General features: G+C 45.4%; 1 protein-coding gene across 4 annotated transcripts in view; it reads left to right on the plus strand.

Moving 5' to 3' along the window:
* RASAL2 (RAS protein activator like 2) overlaps positions 1-20239 on the plus strand; it is a 231186-nt gene extending 210947 nt beyond the window's left edge. The window contains exons 11-19 of one of the 4 annotated variants that reach the window (XM_075287447.1): positions 1796-2032; positions 2644-2845; positions 4527-4726; positions 5859-6720; positions 9878-10015; positions 10748-10950; positions 11034-11121; positions 13508-13535; positions 18783-20239. In XM_075287447.1, coding sequence (XP_075143548.1) covers positions 1796-2032; positions 2644-2845; positions 4527-4726; positions 5859-6720; positions 9878-10015; positions 10748-10950; positions 11034-11121; positions 13508-13535; positions 18783-18859 — 2035 coding nt within the window. In that variant the 3' untranslated portion in view covers positions 18860-20239. The remainder of the gene's footprint in view (positions 1-1795; positions 2033-2643; positions 2846-4526; positions 4727-5858; positions 6721-9877; positions 10016-10747; positions 10951-11033; positions 11122-13507; positions 13536-18782) is intronic. The other 3 variants (XM_075287448.1, XM_075287445.1, XM_075287446.1) reach the window with 3 other exon arrangements.
* Positions 20240-24998: the final 4759 nt, after the last annotated feature.

Raw genomic sequence — 24998 nt, forward strand, 5'->3', positions numbered from 1 at the left:
GGTAGGTTGTTAGTTAAAGAGAACCTGCCGAACCAAGAGCAGCAGAAAACCGTGTCCGGGTCGCCGATGGCAAAGCTTACTCTTACTCTGAAGTGCTAAGATGTCTCAGGGAAAACATAAGCTCACATACTCTGCTAAGCGGGACACTTTTTTTGGTGCCATTTGCACCAAAATCTATCATTTTGCAAAATGGCACCTTCTCATTTTAGACACCAGATGCACAAAAATTACTTTCCACCTTTCTCTAAGGCTAGGTCCACACCTGCCGCCCATCGTGCAGGTCCACCTGTTGTGCAGGTCCACCTGTTGCAAAGGTAATGGTGCACTTTTAACTTTGTCAGTATCTGCCCCAGTGACATAGGTATTTGTGCCGTTCATTTTGGTACCAATATCACTGCAGAGGGGTCATCTTTACCGCTCCGTATGATCGCTGGGTGGTGAGGAACAGTCTCCTGACGCTACATTTGTAGTCCTCTACTTTGAAGGGGGACGTTCCTTGCCGTTCAGTGATGATGCTGAGGTGTGAGGCTAGGCTCGCTGACATAAGGTGATAATGGAAGGAGGCCAGCGACTGGAGATGGACGTCTGCGCTCTCTGGTCCACAGATTGGAGTGTCGACAAGGTGAATAAAATATATGACCTTTATTGGACAAAAACGTACTACACAACGCAGTTCGAGCTCCACAATTACTTGCCATACCTGCTAAATTTAGTGCAATGTCCGCTTTGCAACAGTATACAGCGTGTCCTCCTTAAATAAGCCTGCAGCTAGGTGCTATATACTAGACCGTGTGGTATATTTATCATCCAGCATCAGTCACTATGATAAATGTGCCATGTCTTACGTTTACTCTCTCTGTAAATTGGACAGGATTAGTAGATCCGGGTCATTGGTTAAGAACAGGTACTGGGAGTTGAGTCTGCAGGCGGCTTTTCCATGCGCTGCGCAGCTCAAATGACAAGTCTCATCCTGTTTGTGTATAAGAAGAGACCTGTCAGTCAAGCCGAGCAGGGAGAAGCCAGACGGACTCCTCTACCTGTGTCAGACACCCATCCCTGGCCCTGGCCATTGTGTATCAGAGTCCAAAATAGCCGTCTGTCACCGGGAACCCTCCCAGGACATTGTGCCGGCCTCGAACCAGATGTCAGATTCCCTTTAAGATCAAAAATGAGTGACAGGTTCTCTTTAAGTATACAGAGAGGAATAAGGTACGGTATGTGCAGTGGGTGTTGTAAGGTTACAGAACTGTCTGGAGGCATCAGAGATTTTTGGAGTCTGTACAGTAGCTTCATAACAGATGGTGTAACACAGGTAGCCCAAAAATGTAAAGAGCAGAGCGGACCTATTTAATGGGGAAAAAAAATGTTGGTTTGAGCACGTGCCAAGCTCAGTCACATTGTCACAGTACCATGTTCTAATGGTGGCAATGCCTTTTATGTCAGATGTGAATGCGGCCTTTGTTTTCCCCGCACAATGATTTGATGTGTTTGCAGCACACAGGACTCCTTGTACTAAGTGCATTCACTTTCTGTGGTTGCAGCATAAATCCAGAGGACAAATATAACCTATTCATTAATATTATTCACCCTTTCCAGTAACATTGATGCATCTTTATTCTAAGCAGAAGAGAAATCTAAATGTCATTTCTATTATGGGCTGCAGAGAATGGCATCACTGACACTGTTGTGGCGGTATTTTGTAGGGTTTGCTAGAAGGGTGCGGCTGCACAGAGTGGCCATGATTTGTCCACTGCTTATACGTTTGGGGTTTATTGCATTTCTCCTTTTCTTGCAGTGTTTTTCCCCGGGAGCTCAAAGAAGTCTTTGCATCTTGGAAACAACAATGTATTAATAGGGGCAAGCAAGATATCAGCGAGCGGCTGATCAGCGCCTCCCTGTTCCTCCGCTTCCTCTGCCCATCCATCATGTCCCCTAGTCTGTTTGGCCTGATGCAGGAATATCCTGATGACCGCACTTCCAGGACTTTGACACTCATAGCCAAGGTGATACAGAATCTCGCCAACTTTGCAAAGTAAGTTCTCACAGTGCAGAGCTCCTGACCACTGTTCTTCCTACTTTACCGTATTTAATCATCTTTTTGGAAAATTGTATCTTTATCCCCTAGTTGAATAATTAGGTAGTGGCAATCTTTGGTCAGATTCCACTCAAACCTTCGAGCAAGTGGTGCTACACTGTTTGCGTAAATCAGAAGCTCTGAGAGTAGTTCACATTAACTACTATGGGAGTTATGGAGAATGGCTAGCATTAAAAACAGATGGGATGGACATGACGCCCAATTATTGAGATGGGTGTGGGTAGCCAGAGGTAGGACCTACACTTTTATGGCATATTCCATGGATAATGCCACTAAGCATTGATGTGAATATTGAAAGTTAATAGCCAAGTGGTTTGCCCAGTCACCCATTTTGGGGCTTGAACAGTCCACTACATGGGACCCCATCCTCACCTGTGCTGCCTGCAGTGTTCCCATATCACATATTCTGTAAGGACCTTGTATAAGCATGGTGTCAGCCATGGGAGAAGGTGGATCTCAGGACGTGTACATGATGTTGCCGGTGTATCAGCATATTCTAGATATAGACGATATAATACATTTAATGTCTTCTTCTCCCTAATGTACAGATTTGGCAATAAGGAAGAATACATGGCTTTCATGAACGATTTCTTGGAGCACGAATGGGGTGGGATGAAACGTTTTCTCCAAGAGATCTCCAACCCAGATACCATCTCGAACACGCCGGGATTTGAAGGTTACATCGACCTTGGCCGAGAGCTCTCAGTCCTGCACGGCCTCCTGTGGGAAGTGGTGTCTCAGCTCGATAAGGTAACACCAACAACGGACTGCTGGCCTTGTGCTTGTGTCGAGGAGGGATCTAACTAGTTAATTCATGTTGACCAAAGTTACATTATGAGAAGCATCTATACGCCCCCTAATCTGACCCTAAGATGATGAGGTGCAGTAGAGTCATCAGCGGCGCCTCCTTCTCTATCCATTGCCGCTGATTCACTGGGACCTGACACGTCTAATGGAAGTGCATTTTATCTAGTTTCAGTGTAGTAGGTGGAATCAGATTGCAGTTTAGTAGGTGGGTCACTCTGCACCCATCCTATTGAATGAGTAAGAGAGCATAGCCGCCATAATCCAGGAGCAGATGTCGGTGATTATAACACATTACAATTGTTCCCCGCACCATTTACTGGATCATCTTCTAACATGAAAGAGCATCTACCATTAAACCAGTGATTATATCAGTGACTCTGACATGACACAGGTTTGCTCCTGGATGAAATGTCACCCAGATACTCCATACACAACTGAAGTCTAATGTGCTCCTTCAGCCTTAAAGGGGTTATGCCAAGATTACAACCTAAAAGGGTTTTCTAAACTGTATAAATTGATGATCTAGCCTTAGGACAGGTCATGAATTACTGATAGTCAGGGGCCCAACACCCAGACCCCCATTTAGTTTGAGTACTTACCAGGCACAGCACCATACATTTGTACAGCAGCTGTTCTTGGTTTTGCATCTCCCCTCATTCAATTGAATGGGACTGAGCTGCGATCAAGCCATGTGACTGATGAACATGACATCACATGACCGCAGAAGCAGCTGTTCCACAGGGGTCCCAAGTGTCAGATGTCCAATTGATAACCTATCCTAAGTCCTAGGAAATCCCTTGTACAGGGGACGGGGTTAAGTGTTCCAGACGCTGGATATATTCGCTTATATGATGCCATTTTGTATAATGCTCACTTCTCTCTCGTAGCACATGCTGGTAAGTTGGCTTGTAAAGTGACAGTGATGGTTTTGGCTTTCCTTCCACTGGGTTACTATGTACTGTCTTCTGATTTTCGGTTTTGTCGCTAGCTGTGTTGTGGTGTCTCAGATCCCCTCATATTTCACTGGTTGGTTTGTGCCCCCCACGATCAGCCACTTTCACATACAGTATCTCCATGGCCTATCCACATTCTCCATCAGACAGACTACGACGACACTTGGCTGATTCCTTAAAGAAGTTGTTCCCCCTCCGATAACACTGTCACCTTTCTGTCCTTCCTCCTTTCACTAGAATGGGCGCATGCTCCACTCTCTAACCCCGAGGCCCTTGTAACTTCTGGTTGCAAACCACTTTTCCCTGGTCTCTCCTCACGTTTTTTTGTAGTATGTCGGCTTTGCATGTCTGTTTTGAGTTGGAATGGCAGTAGTTTTAGTTATGTTAAGCATGAATTAATTATTTTCCTTCTGGATTTGAGCAGTCCTAATTTCTTCTCTATTTCCTTTTCTCCCTTGCCCTTTCCTACCCCGATGCCTGGCTACACCCCGTCTCCTCCATCCGTCACATCGTGGTTGATAATATGGCTCTGCGCTCGTGCCATGCGCTCACATACCCATACGAACAAACAAAACAATAAAAAAATAAAAAAAAACACCACCTGCCCTCCGAACCCTTCCTGGCCTTCCCCGTCACAATGGCGGACGTTGCCACGCATGTTGTCCAATCAGGGTGAAAATTCCTTCCTACAGGCCACCGTGGAGAAACTGGGACCGCTGCCACGCATCCTCGCGGACATCACCAAATCACTGACCAATCCCACCCCCATCCAGCAACAGCTAAGACGATTCAGTGAGCACAGCTCCACTCCAAATGTAAGTGGCAGCCTATCGTCAGGACTTCAGAAGATATTTGAGGATCCTGCAGACAGGTGAGAACAGGTTGACTTTGCGTCATATATTGACTATGATGTGTTACGATCTAATTCTTTTCTAGGGATGTTATACGCTTAATGCATTGTGGTGGCTATAAGAATGATAGCTAGAAGGTAGTCTAAAAAATAGCAATATATAGGACATTAGCTGGTAAGTAGGGTTGAGCCGATCTTGAGATTTTAGGATCGTTTTTAAAATCCGATTTTCGATCATTTTCCAGCCGATCCCGATCGTGACATTTGCTCGATCGCCGATCGGGATCTGATCTTTTCCGATCCTGATTGATCAACTTTAATGTTAGCTTTTCTCACAATGATTGGCCAGTAGCAAAGCATTGTGGGAAATAACCTCCGACCTCGATCCCGCCAGAAAAGATCAGGATTGGAATTCCGATCGCAATCGTGAAATTTACTCGATGGGAATCGGATCTTTTCCGATCCCGATCGCTCAACCCTACTGGTAAGAGATGTCCCATCAGAACAACCCCTGTCCATACGCTATGTGAGGACATACTGATGTCAAAAAGGGGGTCCCATGCTCAAAACTACTCCTTAGATGAATGCTGGCCAAACCTAGTGATTGTGGCCGGATGAGTTTGATGCCTAATATATATGGAAGGTCATGAATCTTCCCAATGGTAGATGTTCAAGCAGTTGGATTATAACATTCCTTATTCTTTACTGCTCAAGTTCATTCATTTCTCTTTATTAAAACACATGCACACTCGGCTGAACTGAGTGTGAACATATATTGGAAGGTTGGGAGGTAAAAGCGGCACCTACTTTTAAGGTTCTCCTACAATTCATATTTATCACCTATCCACTGCTAGGACCCCTACCCATCACTAGAGCTGGGGTCCCTAGTTCTCCATTTATTGTATGACCACTGGGGGAGGAGCTAGAACAGAGCCATGGTCGGGCATGGGCACAACCAAATCATTGGGCTGACTAAGCCACATACATGGCATTGAACATAGTCATGGCTGACTGATCAGTATGGTTACAATAGCTGAAGAGGGCAGCGCTCACAGGTCCTCATACCACATCATCCCTCATTATCGTCATGTTAATTATTTCTGGTCATTTACACTGATTTTTCCTATGTCTAACCAGAATTATTTTTATTCAGTGACCTTCTAAAGCTGAAGTCTCCAACCATCGAAAATGTGGATAATTACTTCAGGGGGAAAACATTGCTTCTTGTCCAGCAAGCCTCAACGCAAAGCATGTCTTATTCTGACAAAGACGACAGAGATAACGTGCTTCCCAATGGCCGTAGCGTGTCCTTAATGGACCTGCAGGACTCTACTGTCAGTCATAGCGAGCGTTCCTCTGTTGTTCAAGAGCCACCATTGCGTTTAACCGGCAGCCAGTTGTCCATTGCACACGTCGCCACTATCAAGCAATTACGGGACAACCAGAGCACACCACAAAGTGCCCCACAAGTCAGGAGACCCTTACACCCAGCCTTGAGTCAACAAAACAGCTTGCAGCCCCTGTCGTTCCAAAACCCTGTGTACCATCTCAACAACCCTCCACCATCCCTACCCAAAGCCTCTGTGGACTCTAGTCTTGAAAACCTAAGCACTGCCAGTTCTCGAAGCCAGAGTAATAGTGAAGAATTCATTCTCAGTGGACCCAGCAATAGCAGTATGGAGGACTTCACTAAAAGGAGTACCCAGAGTGAGGACTTCAGCAGGCGGCACACCATGCCGGAGAGACCCATTCCTATAGCACTGCCTCGACAGAACAGCACAGGACAAGCCCAGATCCGAAAGACCGACCAAGCGGCTCTTGGGGCTCGAGCCAAAGCCCCACAGTCGTTGCCACACAGTGCCTCCTTACGTAGCACGGGCAGCATGTCTGGCATCTCGGCCACACTACTTGCTGAGCCTGTGCAGAATGGTAACCGGTCAAGACAGCAGTCAACATCTTCCCGCGAGAGCCCTGTGCCGAAACTACGAGCCATTCACCGCCAGCAGACACAGCAGGTATGACACAGAACTTCTATTGCTTTTTTTGCTACTAATCTTTTTGTTGCCTACAGACTTATACACTTTAAAGGGATTTGTCATTAAGGACACCTTTCTCCTATCTAGATAGATAGATAGATAGATAGATAGATAGATAGATAGATAGATAGATATGGATATATATATGTAATAGCTGGGGGGTGCAACCCCTGAGAATGAGGGCCAATATGTCTTCCATGTCAAGAAAGCACCAAGACAGACCATAATTATCTGATCGGTGGAGGACTGACACCCGGCCCCCACACTGTTCAGCTGTTTAGGGGTACGCCCGGTCCCTGTACTATACAGTACACAGAGCTGGAAGCAGTCCTGTCCTTTATGGTATCGTGGCACCAATACCGCAGCTCAGCTCTCATGGTGGAGATTTATGAAGCCTGGAGTAGCCTTCATATCCCCTGCACCTCATCCACCTCCTTATAAAACAGGTGCACCCTCTGCCTGGTTGTACACCTGCACACTGTTGTCTACACTACCTTATAGCTGCTGCAGATTTCAGGGATCGTTTCTGGCAGATAATGATAATCATCATGAACGTGTTGTGGCTGGCACACAACTGAAAAAAGTAAAATAATAAAATTTGTACAAAAATTTTGCATCTTTTTATATGTCTTGTACACCAGATAACTGGTATACCAGGCATAACACATCCCCTTGCTGAGCAGCAGTCCCAGCGCCATTCACTATACAGGGCACAGAGGTACCTGCTTCCGTCTCTGCACAGAATAACACAAGGACCACACGGACCTCTAGACATCTGCGGGGGGCTGGATGTTGGTCCCCATCGTTTAGATATTTATGGCCTATCTTAAGCTTAAGCCATATATGAAAAAATCTTGGACATTCGAAACTGATGCACAAACATTTCCCTAGGCTTAGCAAGAGGGATATTTCATTACAAATTAGTAAAATGGGTTTTATATACATTGGCTATGTGCTAACGGCTTTTGGCGTTCGTCATGGAGGAATCATTGTCGCTCTTATATCCAACTAACTTACTATTTAAGAGATTTGTAGAGTGTTAGGTCACAGAAGGTAATCCTGGACCTGTAATACACCGCAAGGCTTTTAAGGTAATGGCGGTTTACGAAAATATCTAACATTTACATAAGTATAGTGGTAGCAATACAGGCACCTTGCTACACCGCCCCTTTAAAAGCAGCGCTAGTCACTTGTGTACAAGTTGTAGCAGTTCAGGCAGTCTGCCGGCACAACGCTGCCCCCTTATGATTGTTAGTAGTATAGTTGTGCCTGTGCAGATCATTTCTGTGAACTCTGTGAAATCCTGCACTTGTAATTTCAGAAAACAACACTGATGATATTAAATGTGTTTAGATAGAAAATGTTCTCCCGTTCTGCTTTAATGTAAAAGAGTAGTTGGTACATTAAATGTGCTTAAGGCCAAGGCCGCACGTAGCGTTTCGCAGCAAAAAAAACCTGTGGGAAAAATCGCGGTGGCAGTGCATTGTAGGGGAGGTTTTTGCAGCGCTTTTTACAGAAAGTTTGCAGAGGTTTCCTCTTCAGACTTTCTGCTTTAGTTATACATATATGGAAACCACCGGCGTTTTTGTAGGTACAATTGACATGCTGCGATTTCCAAGACCGCAACGGTTTTGGAAATCGCAGTGTGTATGCTGTGTGCATTCTACTGCAGTGTGGAGATGGGATTTGCTAGGATCCTATCTGCTACACAGTGACTGCAAAACACCACTTGGTCCAGCCTAAAGGGGTTTTTGAGGTTTTATAAATAAACATTGGCAGGGGTCTGACATCCAGGCCCCCAGCTGATCATCTGTTTGGAGAGGCTGCAGTGTTTTGGTGTATTTGTACAGCAATTTTGCTTAGCCCATTCTCTTGAATGGGACTGAGCTGCGATCGGTCCATGAAACCAATGAACATAGTGCCACATGGCCTGTGAAGTGGAAGCAGTGCTCAGGGAGTGCTGCTGCCACCTCAAACAGTGTTAGACACCCCATGGATCTTCAATGAGTGACCTATCCTAAGGATAGGATCCCAGAAAACCCCATTAAAGGGTCTTAACAGTAATGACATTTATTCCGTACCCACATGTGCTCTATGTATATGAAATGGTTGTACATGTGTCTGGCACCTCCATGCACTTCATTTGTCATATGGAATATGTCGGCGCTATATAAATAAAAATTATTATTCCTTTTCTGTATAACCAGGAATCTAATAGATTTCTCCAGTCTCTGGGAGATGTATATACCAGATATCAGGGAGTTGGACACAGAGCCTCATCTGTATGAATGGTGTATAGAGTTTCTCTCCTGCCTCCCAGCTGTACTCTAGTTATCATGAATTATCTTTTAATAATGAGATGGCTCTGCTTACTCTGTCCCAATCTATACAGCAGAGCTGACACAATACAATGTAATATTCGCTCGCCGTGAGTGCTCTAGTGGGCAGTGTAAAAATTGTAATGTATAAAGATTTGATATGGAGTTCTCTGATGATGCATCCCCTCTAAAGCAGACTTTTTATATAGGAGTTCACTATGCAGTCCGAATAATATCTGTTTCTTAAAGGGGTATTCCCATGATGCTTGTTCACCAACCTGCAGGCTGTTGTGCTCTGTTCACTTCCTGCTTTTCTCGGCACATTGGTGGGCGGGGTTTCACTTGCACGGGATTGGTTGTAAATAAATTACCACAGTGTGAAGCTGATGTAGCAGAGCTGGATTTGAGTCAGTTTGCATTACATACATAGGTAACTGACTCCCTATCTCAGCCCTTATCAGCCAAATTCAATTAAACCGACTGATAAGAGCTCAGAAATCCCCGAGCTCTCACCTCCCCCCTCTCCTATCTGAGAGGCTCTGCTACTTATCAGACACAAACAGCCCAGAGCTGCTCCCAACCCCTCCCCCCCCCTGAGAGCAGGCAGCTACATCACTTGACAAATGAGCAGATAATCCCAAGGGCCATAGAAACGCAGTGTAAACAATGAAGTGAATAAATTAAGATAGCGGCCAAACAAAGCCGTTTTGATAAAGCAATGCATTTAGGAAAAGTCTTAAATCCACATAAACTAGCAGTATAAATAGGATCCTTGTGATGGGACAACCCCTTTAACCTTGTTGTCTTTTGTGCTATAGGTACAGTCACCTGTAGACTCTGCAACAATGTCCCCTGTGGAGAGGACAGCGGCATGGGTGCTGAATAATGGTCAGTATGAAGACGAGGAAGAGGAGACTGCGGACCAAAATAAGGACGAAGCAAAACCTGCTGAGAAGGTGAGCACATGGATGACAAATCTATCCTCAGACCTATGTGGTTACCCTATAACTACAGCATAGGTTTTCCTACCTGTCCATTGTTGGCAGATATGATCCACTTTACTTCTAAAGGTGACCATACACATTAGATGGTTGTCAATTGGACATGTTGGATTTCAACATGCCTGATCCTTTTGTTCTCCAGGCGTAACACATGTTGATCACAGAGTGCATGTGTATCGGGGGGTCAGGAGGAATAGCTGTCTGACAATCAGCATGTATTCTGCCTAAACCTTAGATTTCCATAGAGGATTACTATACCATATGTTTTAAGGCTAAGTTCACATCTGCACTTTGATTTCCAATCTTCTAGTCTGTGGGAGGACCACAAGAACTGATAAATTGATCCTAAAAATGATGCACATGAAAAAAGGCCATTGACTATAATGGGGTCCATCAGGTGTCTGTTTTTTAACTGAAAAAGCCGGACGCTCAGGGCAGATGTGAACACTGCCTTATGTCAGTGTAATACATAGGAGCTTGGATAGATTTGCTGTTTCCGGGTATCTTCATTTGTGGTCGCTGAACAAAACCACATCCCCCATCAGGAATGGCAGATGGCCATATTATAGATCCTGAGAAACGGCCTAATAACATTGCTGCTATTTAGAAATGAAAGTCTCCACAGATTACAGGTAAGATGGAACGGATTGTTGCGCTCCCATTAACTTGCCTTCCTTTGCTTTGCAGTATGAACAAGAGATAGCCAAGCTAAAGGAGAAGTTGAAGGTTTCGAGCCGTCGCCTGGAGGAATATGAGAGGCGGCTCCTGGTGCAGGAACAGCAGATGCAGAAGCTGCTAATGGAATATAAATCGAGGCTAGAGGACAGCGAGGAGCGACTGCGGCGGCAGCAGGAAGAGAAGGACAGCCAAATGAAAAGTGTCATCAGCAGGTGAGGCTCGGACAAGAGGCCCTTCGCCTCCATAGCTGGCTACGGGGGACTCGGCTGACGTCAATCATGTTCTTTCCTTCCAGGCTAATCGCTGTAGAGGAGGAATTGAAGAAGGATCATGCGGAGATGCAGGCTGTCATCGATGCAAAGCAGAAAATCATAGATGCACAGGTATGAGGTTACCCCTACCGGGCACCAGTATACACCTATTATTCTGATCTCACTTATGTAGAAAGGTCAGAAGATGAAGATTGAGTTAGCCTGCCCTTGCTGGGTTTCAGTCTGCGCTCTCTTTAACATGAAGCCCCATCCATAAGTAACATTGGCTATATTCTAAGAAGATGTAGAGTCTGAATATTTGCATTATATCTGCATTACTTTCTGGTTTTTACTAATTTAACATTTTTTACATTGAGTACAAAAATTCTCCTACATTACCATCTGGAAACTATCAGCAGGGAGGCTAGCTGTTCCTACTAATGGGTTTCACTTAAACTAGATGTCTCGCCTAGGTAATCAATCCATTTTTCAAAGGGTTTGTCAGCCCAATAACTTTTGTGTATTTCTCACTTATTTCAGTGGGGGACACAGCACCCTGGGATATAGACGCATTGTGCTGTGTCCTCCAGTGAATACAACGAGAAAAGGATTTTACGGTGAGTACAAAAATCCAATTTTTTTAGTATGTGATCCATGGGGGTCTGCACCTGACCCCACACAGTAACTTCCGGGCACCAGAAGCTGCTGCAGTGGACGGGGGAGCGTGTAGGTTTTTCTATTTAAGTAATAGGAGCGGCGCTGCAGCCTTTCCACCGTATTGCGGTAGTTCTGCGGAACTGAATACTTGAATAGGACCAGCCTGTAGGGACTCCCTGTCCGGGGTATTAGCTTAGAGAGCCCGGGAGCTGCTGGGACTTCTGATGTGTGCGGGGTTCGGGTGTCGGACCCATATAGATCACATACGGATGACCCATCGCATGGTGAGCCAAGCATGGGGGTGTCACAAGAGATGCCATAGCTGTAGGCTGAATGAGCATTTTGCTAAATCTGTCCTGCTGTTTTCTATAGGTAATTTTCTCTGCAGGGTGAATGTAGTATTATATGGCGATACTTGCCTCTGCTCTGGAACGTCCATATATCTGAGATATCTAAAAAGCAACACGTGAGAACCTTCTGCTTGCATTGGCAATGTATGTGTTAATGCTGCGAGCTGCAGGGCTTTTATGCACACATAATAAAGATTGACAAGCCCCGGAGCTGGCTGACATTTTTGTATAAGTAGATTTTTGTTTTCTTCACTGGCTTGTACATCTGCTCAGAATATAGCCAATGGTAATGCAAAGTGGAACTTCACAGACTAGTGTAGTAAACCGCTGGACACGGCTGAGACCACCTACCCATGGTCCGATGACCCTTTTCATTATTCTGACCTCTGCCAGCAGATGGCCCCGTGCACATTAAACAGCTTTGCTCAACATTTGGGTATAATCAATTTTTATTAAGTTTTTATCAATAGAAACCAACAAGGAAAAATAGAAAGGGCTTCCTGCCCACAAAACAAACATCGAGGCCTCGGAGGGTTTGCCCAATATTTACCCTGTGTGTCCGACCCAGTTTAGGCAATGCAATGTTAATGTTACTGTTATCCAATGATCATTCCCCAATATTTACAGCAGACGCTTCATTTAGGGCCAAAAATCAGCTTGTGGAAAGAAGAAGCGTTCTGCTCGAGATTCGGACAAAGAACACCCGAACCTCCCATTGAAGGGAACGCAAGTAGGAAATCTTTATACGGCCGGCGGGAAAATTTCCACGGCGGATTTTGCACGGTATTCCCAATTCAAAATCCCTTAAGCGTGCAAAGTAGGGTGGAAAGAGAATTCCCGGTGCGCACACAACCCCCCTGGGTGCCATTCACAGAACCGGCATTCTGGTATTAGCTGTTACATTGTGTCTGCAGGTGCTTGTTCTTCTGCTGGATGTGCCAGGAATAGCATTGAAGGGTAAAATAATTTACCCCACCCCGAATTTCTACCTGAATGGCTTCGGCTGGAATTCCCTATAGTCCCTAAGGGTGCCAGGAGGTGCAGAAGGGAGCTCCATCTTATCATTTCTGGTAGCAGACACTTGGCAGAGGGCAGTTAGGTAACCAACATGGCCGCCTACATGATTAAATCCACAACAGCTGGAAAGCCAAAGTTCACCTAATCCTCCTGTGTATTCCGATACCTTCAGTTTTTAGGTCATCATTTGTGGCAGAAATACGAAGAGATGGGAATTCTTAACCCTGGTGTCAATGTAATATTTTATTTGCAATGTGTGGAGTGTTCTCATGTGAGCCTTTGACATAAGCTGCTTCTACGGCTGGTACGGAAAGTAATGGACTGTCACCGTATAGATGTCCGTGTCCTTTGTGATCCGCACATCATCTGTCTTGTGTCCTTACATGGCGTCGGCAAAGCTTCCGGTGGGGATTCCGTGTCCTTCCTCACTAACAAAAAATAACTGCTGACTTTCTCTCTCGTGTTAGTCTCATCACAACTGTGTTAAATTACAGGTCATTAATGGGAGTGTAACGCAAACAGGCAAGTAAAACACGTGCGCATACTAGCTAAGCAGTGTACCCAGACATGGCCTGTGCCTGACCTCCTACACATTCCAGCTCCTTGACTCTACAGGGGTCTTATTAAAGTTGGGGGAACCAACATCATCTCCACCAGCTCGAGCTCTTTCCCTCCTTTAATAGGTGCAGCGCCGCTAATTCTGGAGCAGATGGGATTTTTTTTTTTCTAGCCCCCCACCATTCCTGAGCAATCATTCTAGTTACAGTTGGTATCTGATACTCTAACTAGACTCCCTAATGTCAAGAGGGTGGAGGAAGACATGGGAGTCTTCCGCGAATCTTGTCCCCTTGCCTGCTCATGCCTGACACCACCCACTTGACATTAGACAGTCTACTTAGCATATCAGGTAACAAAACTAATAGCAGAGATTGCTCAGGAACGGTGGGGGGCTAGAGAAACTATTCCAACTGTACTGGAATCGGTGGAGTGACGTCTATTGAAGGATGAACAGAGCTCAAGTTGGTGGAGATGGTGAAAGATCCTCTTTAAGGTTAGGGTTAACCCTAACCCTAGTCATACCCTAACCCTAAAATCCTATAAATATAATAAAAGGATACAGATGTCACGTTACATTCCCATCATTGTGTGCTGCTAGTGATTCCTTAAGTGCAGTCATATATATACTGGTATTGCAGGCAGCCATGTTGTAGGGTTTTGCATCAGGCACAATTCTGTCAGATAGGCGGAGGGGTGATATTGTTATACCTTTATGGGTTATCCTACATACGGTAGTTCAGAGAGTCATTGATACAACTCCAGATCCGGTCCCTGTATAGTGTTTGTAGCGTTGGGTAGGAGAACGTTTATTATAAGATTGCTGGATTCATTGTTCTTCCCATTGTCTACATAGTGTTCTTGTCTTTCTGCAGTTTCACCATTGGCACCTTTAAGGCGGACCCGTCACCTCCTCCTGACACGTCTATTTTAGTAAGTACTTGTATTCTTCCTGAAATGATAATTCTGGAGTATCTGGACTGTATGTTATGGCGTTTCTCTGTTCTTCCTGTGAGATATCTATGAATGAATTGACAACTGGGTGTTACCCGATTTATTGGGCGTTCTCGCACGGTCTGTCGCTACTGAGAGCAATAGTAACACCCATTTTGTCAGCTTATTCATAAGTACTCAGGAGGAACAACAGAGGAGCAGAACAATGCAAACGTATGATAAAGATTATCCAGAATTGTTATTTCATCGGTAGTACAAGTTTTTACTAAAGCAGACACGTCAGGAACGGTCGCAGATCCTTTTTAGACGGGTTGTCCGAGACCCAGGCATAATGGACACAGGATTGGTCATAAGTATCAGATCGGTGGGTGTCCGACTCCTGGACATTGCATCAGTCAGCTGATCCGGCTGCCCCAAGCTGTATACAGGGTATACAGGCAGAAGCAGCTCTGCTCTTATTAAATGTGCAGTTCCCTGGTGCCAACACTATAGTTGTATATACAACATGCCATATACTGTAGCGGTGGTGCCGGGGGGGCTACAGTTCTGCTCCCTTTCACTTGAATAGGAGCGGCGCTGCTTCCGGCCATATATACGGCTGTCAGAGCCCTATGGATAGGTCGTCAGTATCCATTATACCTGAGTCTCCGACAACCCCTTTAATCTCATAGGGAGGCTAAACCTATGTTATCCAGGCAGTCTTTCCATGTTACTCACTTCTCATACTACATATACTAATATACTACAATAACTACACTAATATACTGCAATACTAGTCAGCCGCTCTCTGTGACCATTACACTAACATCAAGTCTAGTGTCCTCAAGCTGGGTCATAGACATTAGATAACGGACGGTCTGACCTGCGGACCCACCAGCCATCTGAAGCGTATGAGGACCTCCTGACACTCCCTGCAATGGCAAACGCTGGGAAAAAGAAGGCCCAGGCCGATGGAGATTTCATTATCCAGAGGCAGTAACTACTGTCAGGCTGCGGCCTGCTCCTCTCTTCCTACTGTGAACACATGCACGCTTGGTATAAACTAGCATGCATGTGTGTTAGGAACGGAAGAGATGGCTGTCAGCCAAAAGCTATGTAATATGTGTGTCCAGCCAGGCATACACTAATGTCCTCTGTAGAGATGAGCGAACACTGTTCGGATCAGCTGATCCAAACAGCACGCACCCATAGAAATGAATGGAAGCACCTGTGACGCCGGCCGCCGGCAAAGCGTACGTGCCAGGTGCTTTCATTCATTTCTATGAGTGCGTGCTGTTCGGATCGGCTGATCCGAACAGTGTTTGCTCATCTCTAGTCCTCTGTATCACCTACATGTTATAAATTACCGAGACCCTCCCTGTATAGTAAGGTAGATCATCGGACATGAATCTGGGTATGAGACGTAACATAAGGAGCCGTCAGGATTAGATCGTATCCTTAACATTACTGCTCGGGTCACATGACAGCGAAGGATGAGAACACACCATGTGCGCTATAAACCGTAGAGATGAATTACATGATATATGTTTCTATGTATATAATACTAGGCTATAGATACATTATTATACCCGGTGCCTTACATTAACCTTCAGCGTTGTGTAGAGTAAGATGATGGCGTACAAGGTGCGGTCTATGTGTGGAGGTGTAAGGATGGTATGTTACAGAGCCCCGCAGGCTTATAACCCCCCATTTCCTCTCCCACACCCTCTGAGCTGGAATGGGGTTGGAGCAGGGCATTTTTGGTCTTATGTTTTCTGTTTCTTTTTTTTATTTTACTTCTGATTTTCTTTTGAGCAAACCTTCACAACCTTCCCATCACCCACGCTCAGAACAACCTTTCAGTTCCAGCTTCTGGCTGCTTCACTCCTGTGTTGCTGTGTCTCCTCCTCTGCCGGCAGAAACAAGCCATCCGTTACACTGTCTTCTGTTAGGTTCGATGTCCTCCTTGTAGACCCCTCAATGAATGCGTCCATTCACAGCAAATGTCATCTTTTCTTCTCTGCAAAATGAAACATTCAACGCACATTACTATTTGCAATGTATTTTACTATTATTAATTCACATTAGAAGTGCTAATAAAGTTCTGTATCTGCTACCAGTGTGTTCTGGGTGGAAGAAAGCATGCCCACAAGTGAAAAGAGTGTCTCTCACACTGGAGGACCCATCATGTCCATGTGTTACACAACCAGCCTACTGACTTTCAACGGGCACAGTGTAATACCTCTTCTCACCAGTGGTATCACTGCAGGAAAATTGAGCACTAGCTAGTTAAACATTAGAGATAAGCGAACGGCGTTCAATCGAATTGGTTTTCGATGGAATATCAGGCTGCTCGAGATATTCGATTCCAGTCGAATACCACGCAGCAAACGCACTAATAATTCGTATCCCTTCTCACCTTCCCTGGCACTTTTTTTGCACCAATAACTGTGCAGGGGAGGTGGGACAGGAACTACGACAATGTAGGCATCGGAAAAAAATCTGAAAAATTAATTGGCTGGCTAAATCAGGTGACCTCCACTTTATACAAAGAGTGGATTTCAGATTCAGTTCATATGAGACTGCTACACCGCTATATCTCAGGTATAGCAGAGTTGACACAGCTCTGCTACATCTCAGATGTAGCAGCGTTGAGCGCACAGCTCTGCCGCATCTCAGGTATAGCAGAGTTGAGCGCACAGCACTGCTACACCTGAGATGTAGCAGAGCTGTGTCAACTCTGCTATACCTGAGATCGGACCACAATGGAGACTGCTGTGGACCAATCTTAGACTCCGCCTCCTCACAGACGAGCCTCTGACAGAACCAGCGTTGATTGGCCGAATGCTGTGCACTGTATGGCATTCGGCCAATCAACGCTGGTCAATGCATTCCTATGGGAAAAAGTCAGCTCCTGCATTATTAGTGGTGTAATACAGTGACTTGGGCTTGTTAGATGCCCCCAGACATGCTTCCCCTGCTGTCCCAGTTGCATTCCAGAGGTGTTGTCATCATTTCCTGGGGTGACATAGTGGACTTGATGACCCTCCTGAGTTGAAGTGTGGTTTCCCCTGAAACAAAGCTTTTTTCTCCATAGACTATAATGGGGTTCGATATTCGTTTGAATAGTCGAATATTGAGGGGCTATTCAAAACAAATATCGAATATTTCACTGTTCGCTCATCTCTATTAAACATCCTATACCGCCAGCATATTATTGGGGATCTCCTCTCACAATAGGTCATCTCTGCTGTACGTTACTATAGGTTCACATGATTTAGCGACACTACAGCACTGGTACAGGGGCTTTGTACACATTATGGGGTCTTCCTTCTAATAGTGCTCATCCCCTTTCCACAGAATAGGTGTTATTGTCTAATCACTGTCCAACTATGGAGACCCCCAATGATTACGTGAAGAAGGGGTTTTCCAGCCCCAAATGGATGACCTATCCACAGAATAGGTGTTTAGTATGGGATCTGTGTGGTCTGATACCCGGACGCCCCATGGCGCAGCTGTTTTGGCAGCCTCCAGGCACAGGTAGCCGATAATGCAGAGGGGGAATGCGTGGAGACTGTTCCTATTCAAGCAATGGGAGTAGCGCTGCAGTCCCATCCACGGCATAGTAGTGGTTCCTGGGAATTTTATCCTATTACATGAATTGGAGCAACCTGAATACGTTCCCCATCCACTGCAGGAGTTTCTGGCACCCTGAGGCTGCTAAAACAGCTAACCGGTGCGATGTCCAGCTGTCGGACCCCCACAGATCACTACTGATGACTTATCCTGTGGGAAGGTTATCACTATGAATATTTAATGAGGTACCTGGTCGCCATAGATATTAGTAGTGCTGAATAAAATTAGTGACAAATAAGATAAGATAATCCTTTAATAGTCCCACATTGGGGAAATGTCAGTATGTTACAGCAGCATAGTAATACAGATACAGGATAATACACAGTAATATATTGCAGATGTAGACACACACATGCTGAAAAGAGAAGATATACTAGGAGTCCATAGCAGCTAAGGAACAGAAGAAGAAAGAGGGAAGATGTCATAATCATTAGTATTGTATTGTAGATGTCCGCCCCCTCAACTTTGTAAAACTGCCAAACTATACCAACAATCTAACTCCAAAAGCTGGAGCCCATCAGCATGACAACAGTATTTCCAATGCTTGATGAAGGTTCCATTTTGCATAGAAGAAAGTAGTCAGGTCTCCGCAGTGTATTCCTCCATTACCTGCAATTTCTTATAACTGTGTCTGATCTATTCCAGGAGAAGAGGATCATATCGCTGGACGCAGCCAACACCCGCCTGATGAGCGCACTAACGCAAGTGAAGGAGCGCTATAGCTCGCAAGTGCGGAACGGGATCTCTCCAACCAACCCCACCAAACTGTCCATCACCGAAAATGGAGAGTTCAAGAACAGCAGTTGCTAGTCTCCGCTCGGGAGCTCTGTGCCATCTCTCCAATGCTGCTAAACCAAATGACTAGCGAGAGTCCATGGAAGAGTGACGCCTAACTACGCCTTTGCGACTATGGACGGACTCCCGCCATAGCGCATTGTAAATACAGAGTGACTGCATTGTGTTCTGTACAGAGATTGACATGTAACATACCAAATGGAAATTAATAATATGTAGAAGATCTTTTTATATGTATAAAAAAGACAACAAATGACATATTTTTATTTGTGTTTATGTTTCCATTGACCGGAGTGGTAACGTATCCGATAAAATGTAGTAGATGGAGCTGTATATATCACACCAATACCCACACACCACAGGGCAGGACGCAGACAAGACCAAACCCCTAGACTATGTGTATGTAGAAAGCTTCAGACCTGACTCTGACGCATGGCGATGCCAGCAAAGCATTTCGCAGTACGTTGCAAGTGCCTTCCGCTGGAGTACACCCAACACTAATGGCTGCAAACTGAGGACGATAACGCTAGGTCAGGACATTTCACGCACCCCTGGAATACACCCGTGAATAGTTTTAGTGGTTTTGCTTTTGTTTTTTTTGTTTTTTTACATTGGAAGTTTACAGATATGTATATATGTATATTTTTGGTTGTAAAATGAAATTCTACAGTTCACCTATGACAACATTGTCACCACATACAAAGCGGTCACAGCTGGATTTGTCAGAATGTGAAAGCCCATTATCCTATATTTTTATCCCAAAGTATATAGATGAATTACCTTTGACGGACAGACAGACAAATCTTACACTGCTACTGATGTATGGACGTTCTAGAAGAAGCACTGAAGATCTCTCTATCTTGTAGGAGAGAACACCTACCATGGATTCAATAGCACTTGTTTCATTTCATATCCTTCAAGTATTGAAGCCTAATGGGAACCTGTTAAAAATGCAGCATGTTATAGAGCAGGAGGAGCCGAGCAGACTGATATAGGCTTTTATGGGAGCAGATTCGGTATAACTTGTTAGTTTGGTCTAAATGTATGCCGATTTTTGTCTTGGGGGTCTAGAGAGAGGTCCTACTGACTGCTGTCTTGGTGGTAGGGACACCCTCTGGACTCCTAAACATAGGACCACCCTCTGGGATCCTAAACATAGGACCACCCTCTGGGATCCTAAACATAGGACCACCTTCTGGACTCCTTAACATAGTCCCACCCTCTGGAGTGCTAAACCTAGGACCACCCTCTGGACTCCTAAACATAGGACCACCCTCTGGACTCCTAAACATAGGACCACCCTCTGGACTCCTAAACATAGAACCACTCTCTGGGCTCCTAAACATAGGACCACCCTCTGGACTCCTAAACCTAGGACCACCCTCTGGGCTCCTAAACATAGGACCACCCTCTGGGCTCCTAAACATAGGACCACCCTTTGGACTCCTAAACCTAGGGCCACCCTCTGGACTCCTAAACATAGAACCACCCTCTGGGCTCCTAAACATAGGACCACCCTCTGGACTCCTAAACCTAGGACCACCCTCTGGGCTCCTAAACATAGGACCACCCTCTGGACTCCTAAACCTAGGGCCACCCTCTGGACTCCTAAACATAGAACCACCCTCTGGGCTCCTAAACATAGGACCACCCTCTGGACTCCTAAACCTAGGACCACCCTCTGGGCTCCTAAACATAGGACCACCCTCTGGGCTCCTAAACATAGTCCCACCCTCTGGACTCCTAAACCTAGGACCACCCTCTGGGCTCCTAAACATAGGACCACCCTCTGGACTCCTAAACCTAGGACCACCCTCTGGGCTCCTAAACATAGGACCACCCTCTGGGCTCCTAAACATAGGACCACCCTCTGGACTCCTAAACCTAGGACCACCCTCTGGGCTCCTAAACATAGGACCACCCTCTGGGCTCCTAAACATAGTCCCACCCTCTGGACTCCTAAACCTAGGACCACCCTCTGGGCTCCTAAACATAGGACCACCCTCTGGACTCCTAAACCTAGGACCACCCTCTGGGCTCCTAAACATAGGACCACCCTCTGGGCTCCTAAACATAGTCCCACCCTCTGGACTCCTAAACCTAGGACCACCCTCTGGGCTCCTAAACATAGTCCCACCCTCTGGAGTCCTAAACCTAGGATCACCCTCTGGACTCCTAAGAATAGTAGAACAGATACTTCAATAAATAAATGACAAGTTATACTGAATCTTTTCCTCAAAAAACTATATATCAATTTGGTCAGTTACTCACATGCTTAAGACTTCATTTTTAACCTATCAAGTTCCATTAAAAGAAGACCTTTTATCACCTCCACCAAGTTGAGCATTTTATCCTTTAATGGTTGCAGCTCCTGATTTTAGTACAGTTGGAATTTTTTATCTAGCTCCCGCCATCCCTGAACAATGAGTGCAGTTAGTTTTGCTACCTGATATTCTAACTAGACTCCCTCAGGTCTAGTGGGTGATGTGACTCAGAGCTCCAGGCAAAAGCGGACGGTGTCAAGGCTCAGAATGCTGTTCTCTGCCTGACACACAAGGGGTTATGATTTGTCAGTCATGCCCCCTTATCTGCTCCTGCCTGACACCATCCACTTGACATTAGAAAGTTTAGTTTGGATATCAGGCACCAAAACTAGCTGCACTGATTGTTCAGGAATCCTAGGGGCTAGAGAGAAAATTCCAACTGTGCTGGAATCAGTAGAGCAACAGCTATTAAGTAATAAAAAGCTCAAGGTGGTGGAAGTGAAGAAAGGTCCTCTACTACGTCTGTTACCTCTTTACAGCCAGGGATCCCCCAAAAGCTCACACCCACCCTGCTGATCTGTAACAGTTCATACAGTTCAGGCCATATTGCAGATTTTGTGAACCCTATTGTACTATGTAAATCTGTAAAGACCCTGGTTGTTACAGAATGTTTTGCACCTAATAAAATGTGGAGGTATGCGTCGGGCGTTTGGGGCAAGTGATGTAACCCAGTGTGATTGTGGATTTATGTGATGAATGATTTAGTAAGGTTGGAATGATGATTACTATTCACACTGGACACTTTTTTAATCATGATATCTCTATTATTTTGGCAGGACTGTGTATCCATTCACCGGGCACCATGGGCCTCATTTATCAAAGCTGTATGCTTGGCCGTGTTGCCCACCAGGGCTCAGCTTTCATTTTTCAAAGCTGTTTGATAAATTGAAGTTGAGCTCCGATTCACTGCTAAGGGCGACGCGGCCAGCATTACCCTTAGAAAGTTTACATAGATGACGCCCTATGACGTCATAACGCCCCCATGTCTTGGTGATGTCATGGTGCCCCTTTCTTTACGTCTGGTACACTATTTCCATGTAAATCCCCCCCCATCGGGGTGTCGGAGATACTCGTTCATGGTGTTCCAATGCACTTGTTAATTGGTCCATATCTCATGACGCCATTTTTGCCAGTCACACTATAGAGATGGTGACTTTTCCGGTCATCCTTTGGTTGTGAGCCTACTACCATTGGTAGTGAGTGAGAAAACAGTTCCTGTTATTGGGGGGAGGAGGGGGTACAGACTTGGGGTCACGATAGTCTTTAGATACCAAACTATATAAAAGGGCTAATCATGGTGTGAACGACGAGAGCGACTGATGTGAGCGGAAGACGTGCACACTTGTGTTATTTATTTATTCCTCATCCCCTCCGCTGGTTTCTTTCTTACTATTCCAGTTCTTCTCCTCTGTAACATCCAGGGATTTTGTGGATAACTTAAGTGGTTTTTGAAACCAGTAAGGAAATTAGCTATTTTAATATTGTTGATATCTACAATAAAAGGAAGTTATGTACTTAAAGATGGAGTCATGTTTGATTTTTGCAACTGTGTATGGACAACCTTTTCCTCTGTATAGTATCTGCAGTGGCGTGTTCTGCACTGTATGAATAGACTGCTTCCAGTGTGGAAGAAGATGGCTCTGGTCCCTGTATGGTGGCCCGGATACCGGTACTGCAGCTCATCCCCCATTGACTTCAATAGGAGCTGAGCTGCGGTATCAGTGCCCGGCCCTTATGACAGAGCCAACTGCTTCCAACCCCATGTTGTGTATAGTAGAGGTATAAGAACCAGCCCTGTACAGCTGATCCATGCATGGGCAACCTGTGCATGGACACCGTGCAATGGGGACACATACCGGTCCCCATTGCGGTACCTCACATGACTTCTGAGGCCAATCAGGAAAGGACACATATGAGTGATGTCCCGGTCCCTTTTCTTAGGCCGATAATTGGTCTCAGTAGTCTATGCTGTGGGAACTTCCACTGGAACAAGAACTCAAGAGCAGCAGGACACGGACCATGGTGGGAGACACTGAGGCACCAGAGACAGGTGAGTATGGTTTGTTTTTTTACCTTCTCTGGGCAACCTCTTTAACCATTGCATTGAAGGTGAGACTCATTGCTATATAAGGGCACTTTACAGCGGCACAGTGAAGGCTTCCGGCTAAGTAATGGTTAAACATAGAAACTCTGACGCATTTCTCCACTGGCATGAAATGCGCCAGATTATTAAGAGGTTTCGGCTTCTTAATTCTGGCACACCACGAGAGGTCCCATGCACCAGAACTGAAATCTACGCCAGCCAGGGGCCAGTTTTAGGGGGCAAGTTCTAGCATATGTCCTTGATCCCTGCTTTGCCAATTTTTTGTGAACATCTCAAAAAGTCTCAATTTTTGCAAAATAAAATGGCACCTGCCAAAAAAATATGACTTTGGTCATGCCTTGTATGCCAAGTTTCTGGCATACAAGCATGAAAATCTTCCCCTCTGTGTGCCACTATACAGCAGTGTGAATGAAGCCTAGGACATCTTACAATCTGTTCTTCAGCCTCCCATTTGTCCATATTGTGGCCTGAAAACACTTCCAATACACCTGCAAACAACATCTCTTCGATTTCAGCGGGAAATATTCATTGTTCATACAGCGGATAATTTTAGGCCGCTGCTTTAAAACCCACTTGGTGTAAAACCCAAGAACGACGTCAATTCCTGAAGCTTTTTAGAAGCTGATTGTTCCCATTCGAAGGCAATAAAAGGTAAAAATCCACTCCAGATATACTTGATGGCCATTTGTATTGTGTGTATTGAACGATTCTGAAGGCTTTTATGTGACTGAAAATGGACCAAAGAAAGCGCCGGGAATTCAGAGGCTGATGTCACTTTAAGTAATATCTGTATTTATTATCCAGTATAATATGCAGTGTGAACATACCCTTAAAGCAGAAGAGAAGGGTCACCAGGAGCAGAGTCACTCTGGGTGTACGGGAACAGCGCCCAATGTGAACCCAGAGCTCACAAGGCAGTAAAAATAATTGCAAGGGTGCAGGACTGGCAAGATTGCAACAGACTTACAGGGGTAAGGGTCTAAGATTGATGGCCTATCCCAGGGATAGGGAACCTTTGGCTCTCCAGTTGCTGTGAAACTACAACTCCCATCATGCCCCATTCACTTCTATGGGAGTTCCAAGAACAGCAGAGCAAGTATGCATGCTGGGAGTTGTAGTTTTGCAACAGCTGGAGAGCCGTACGTTCCCTACCCCTGGCCTATCCTAACCTATATTAGATCTGTTGGGGTCCCAGGTGTAGTGCTGCAGTATCTGCTACAGTTTGTATGGCAAATAACCAGGTCTCCCTTGCTACCGGTGATCTGCGGGAGTCCCTGGTATCGGACTCCTGAAGATAGGCCATCAATTATAGAAACTGGATAACCCCTTTAAAGCCCCACTCAAGGCATTTTGTAACCCCCAACCCCTTAGTACAGGGCCCCAGTACAATGAAGTATGAGACCACACACCCGCTGCATACTGCACTTTCTTTAGCTTTTGAACGGTTCCTCTTGCTGGTCATGTGATCGGCAAACTGACCTGATGATTCACACCCTATCTGGAAGACCCTGGTTTCTATGCAAGTCTATGAGAGCGTAACATACAGGACACATAGGAAAAGTGACTTTTGGCTGGTTTGTGAATCCGCGGGTCAGGATTTTGATCACATGACCAGCGGGAGGGCCCATTCATATACTG

The sequence above is a fragment of the Leptodactylus fuscus genome, chromosome 9, assembly GCF_031893055.1.
Source record: "Leptodactylus fuscus isolate aLepFus1 chromosome 9, aLepFus1.hap2, whole genome shotgun sequence".
NCBI lineage: Eukaryota > Metazoa > Chordata > Amphibia > Anura > Leptodactylidae > Leptodactylus > Leptodactylus fuscus.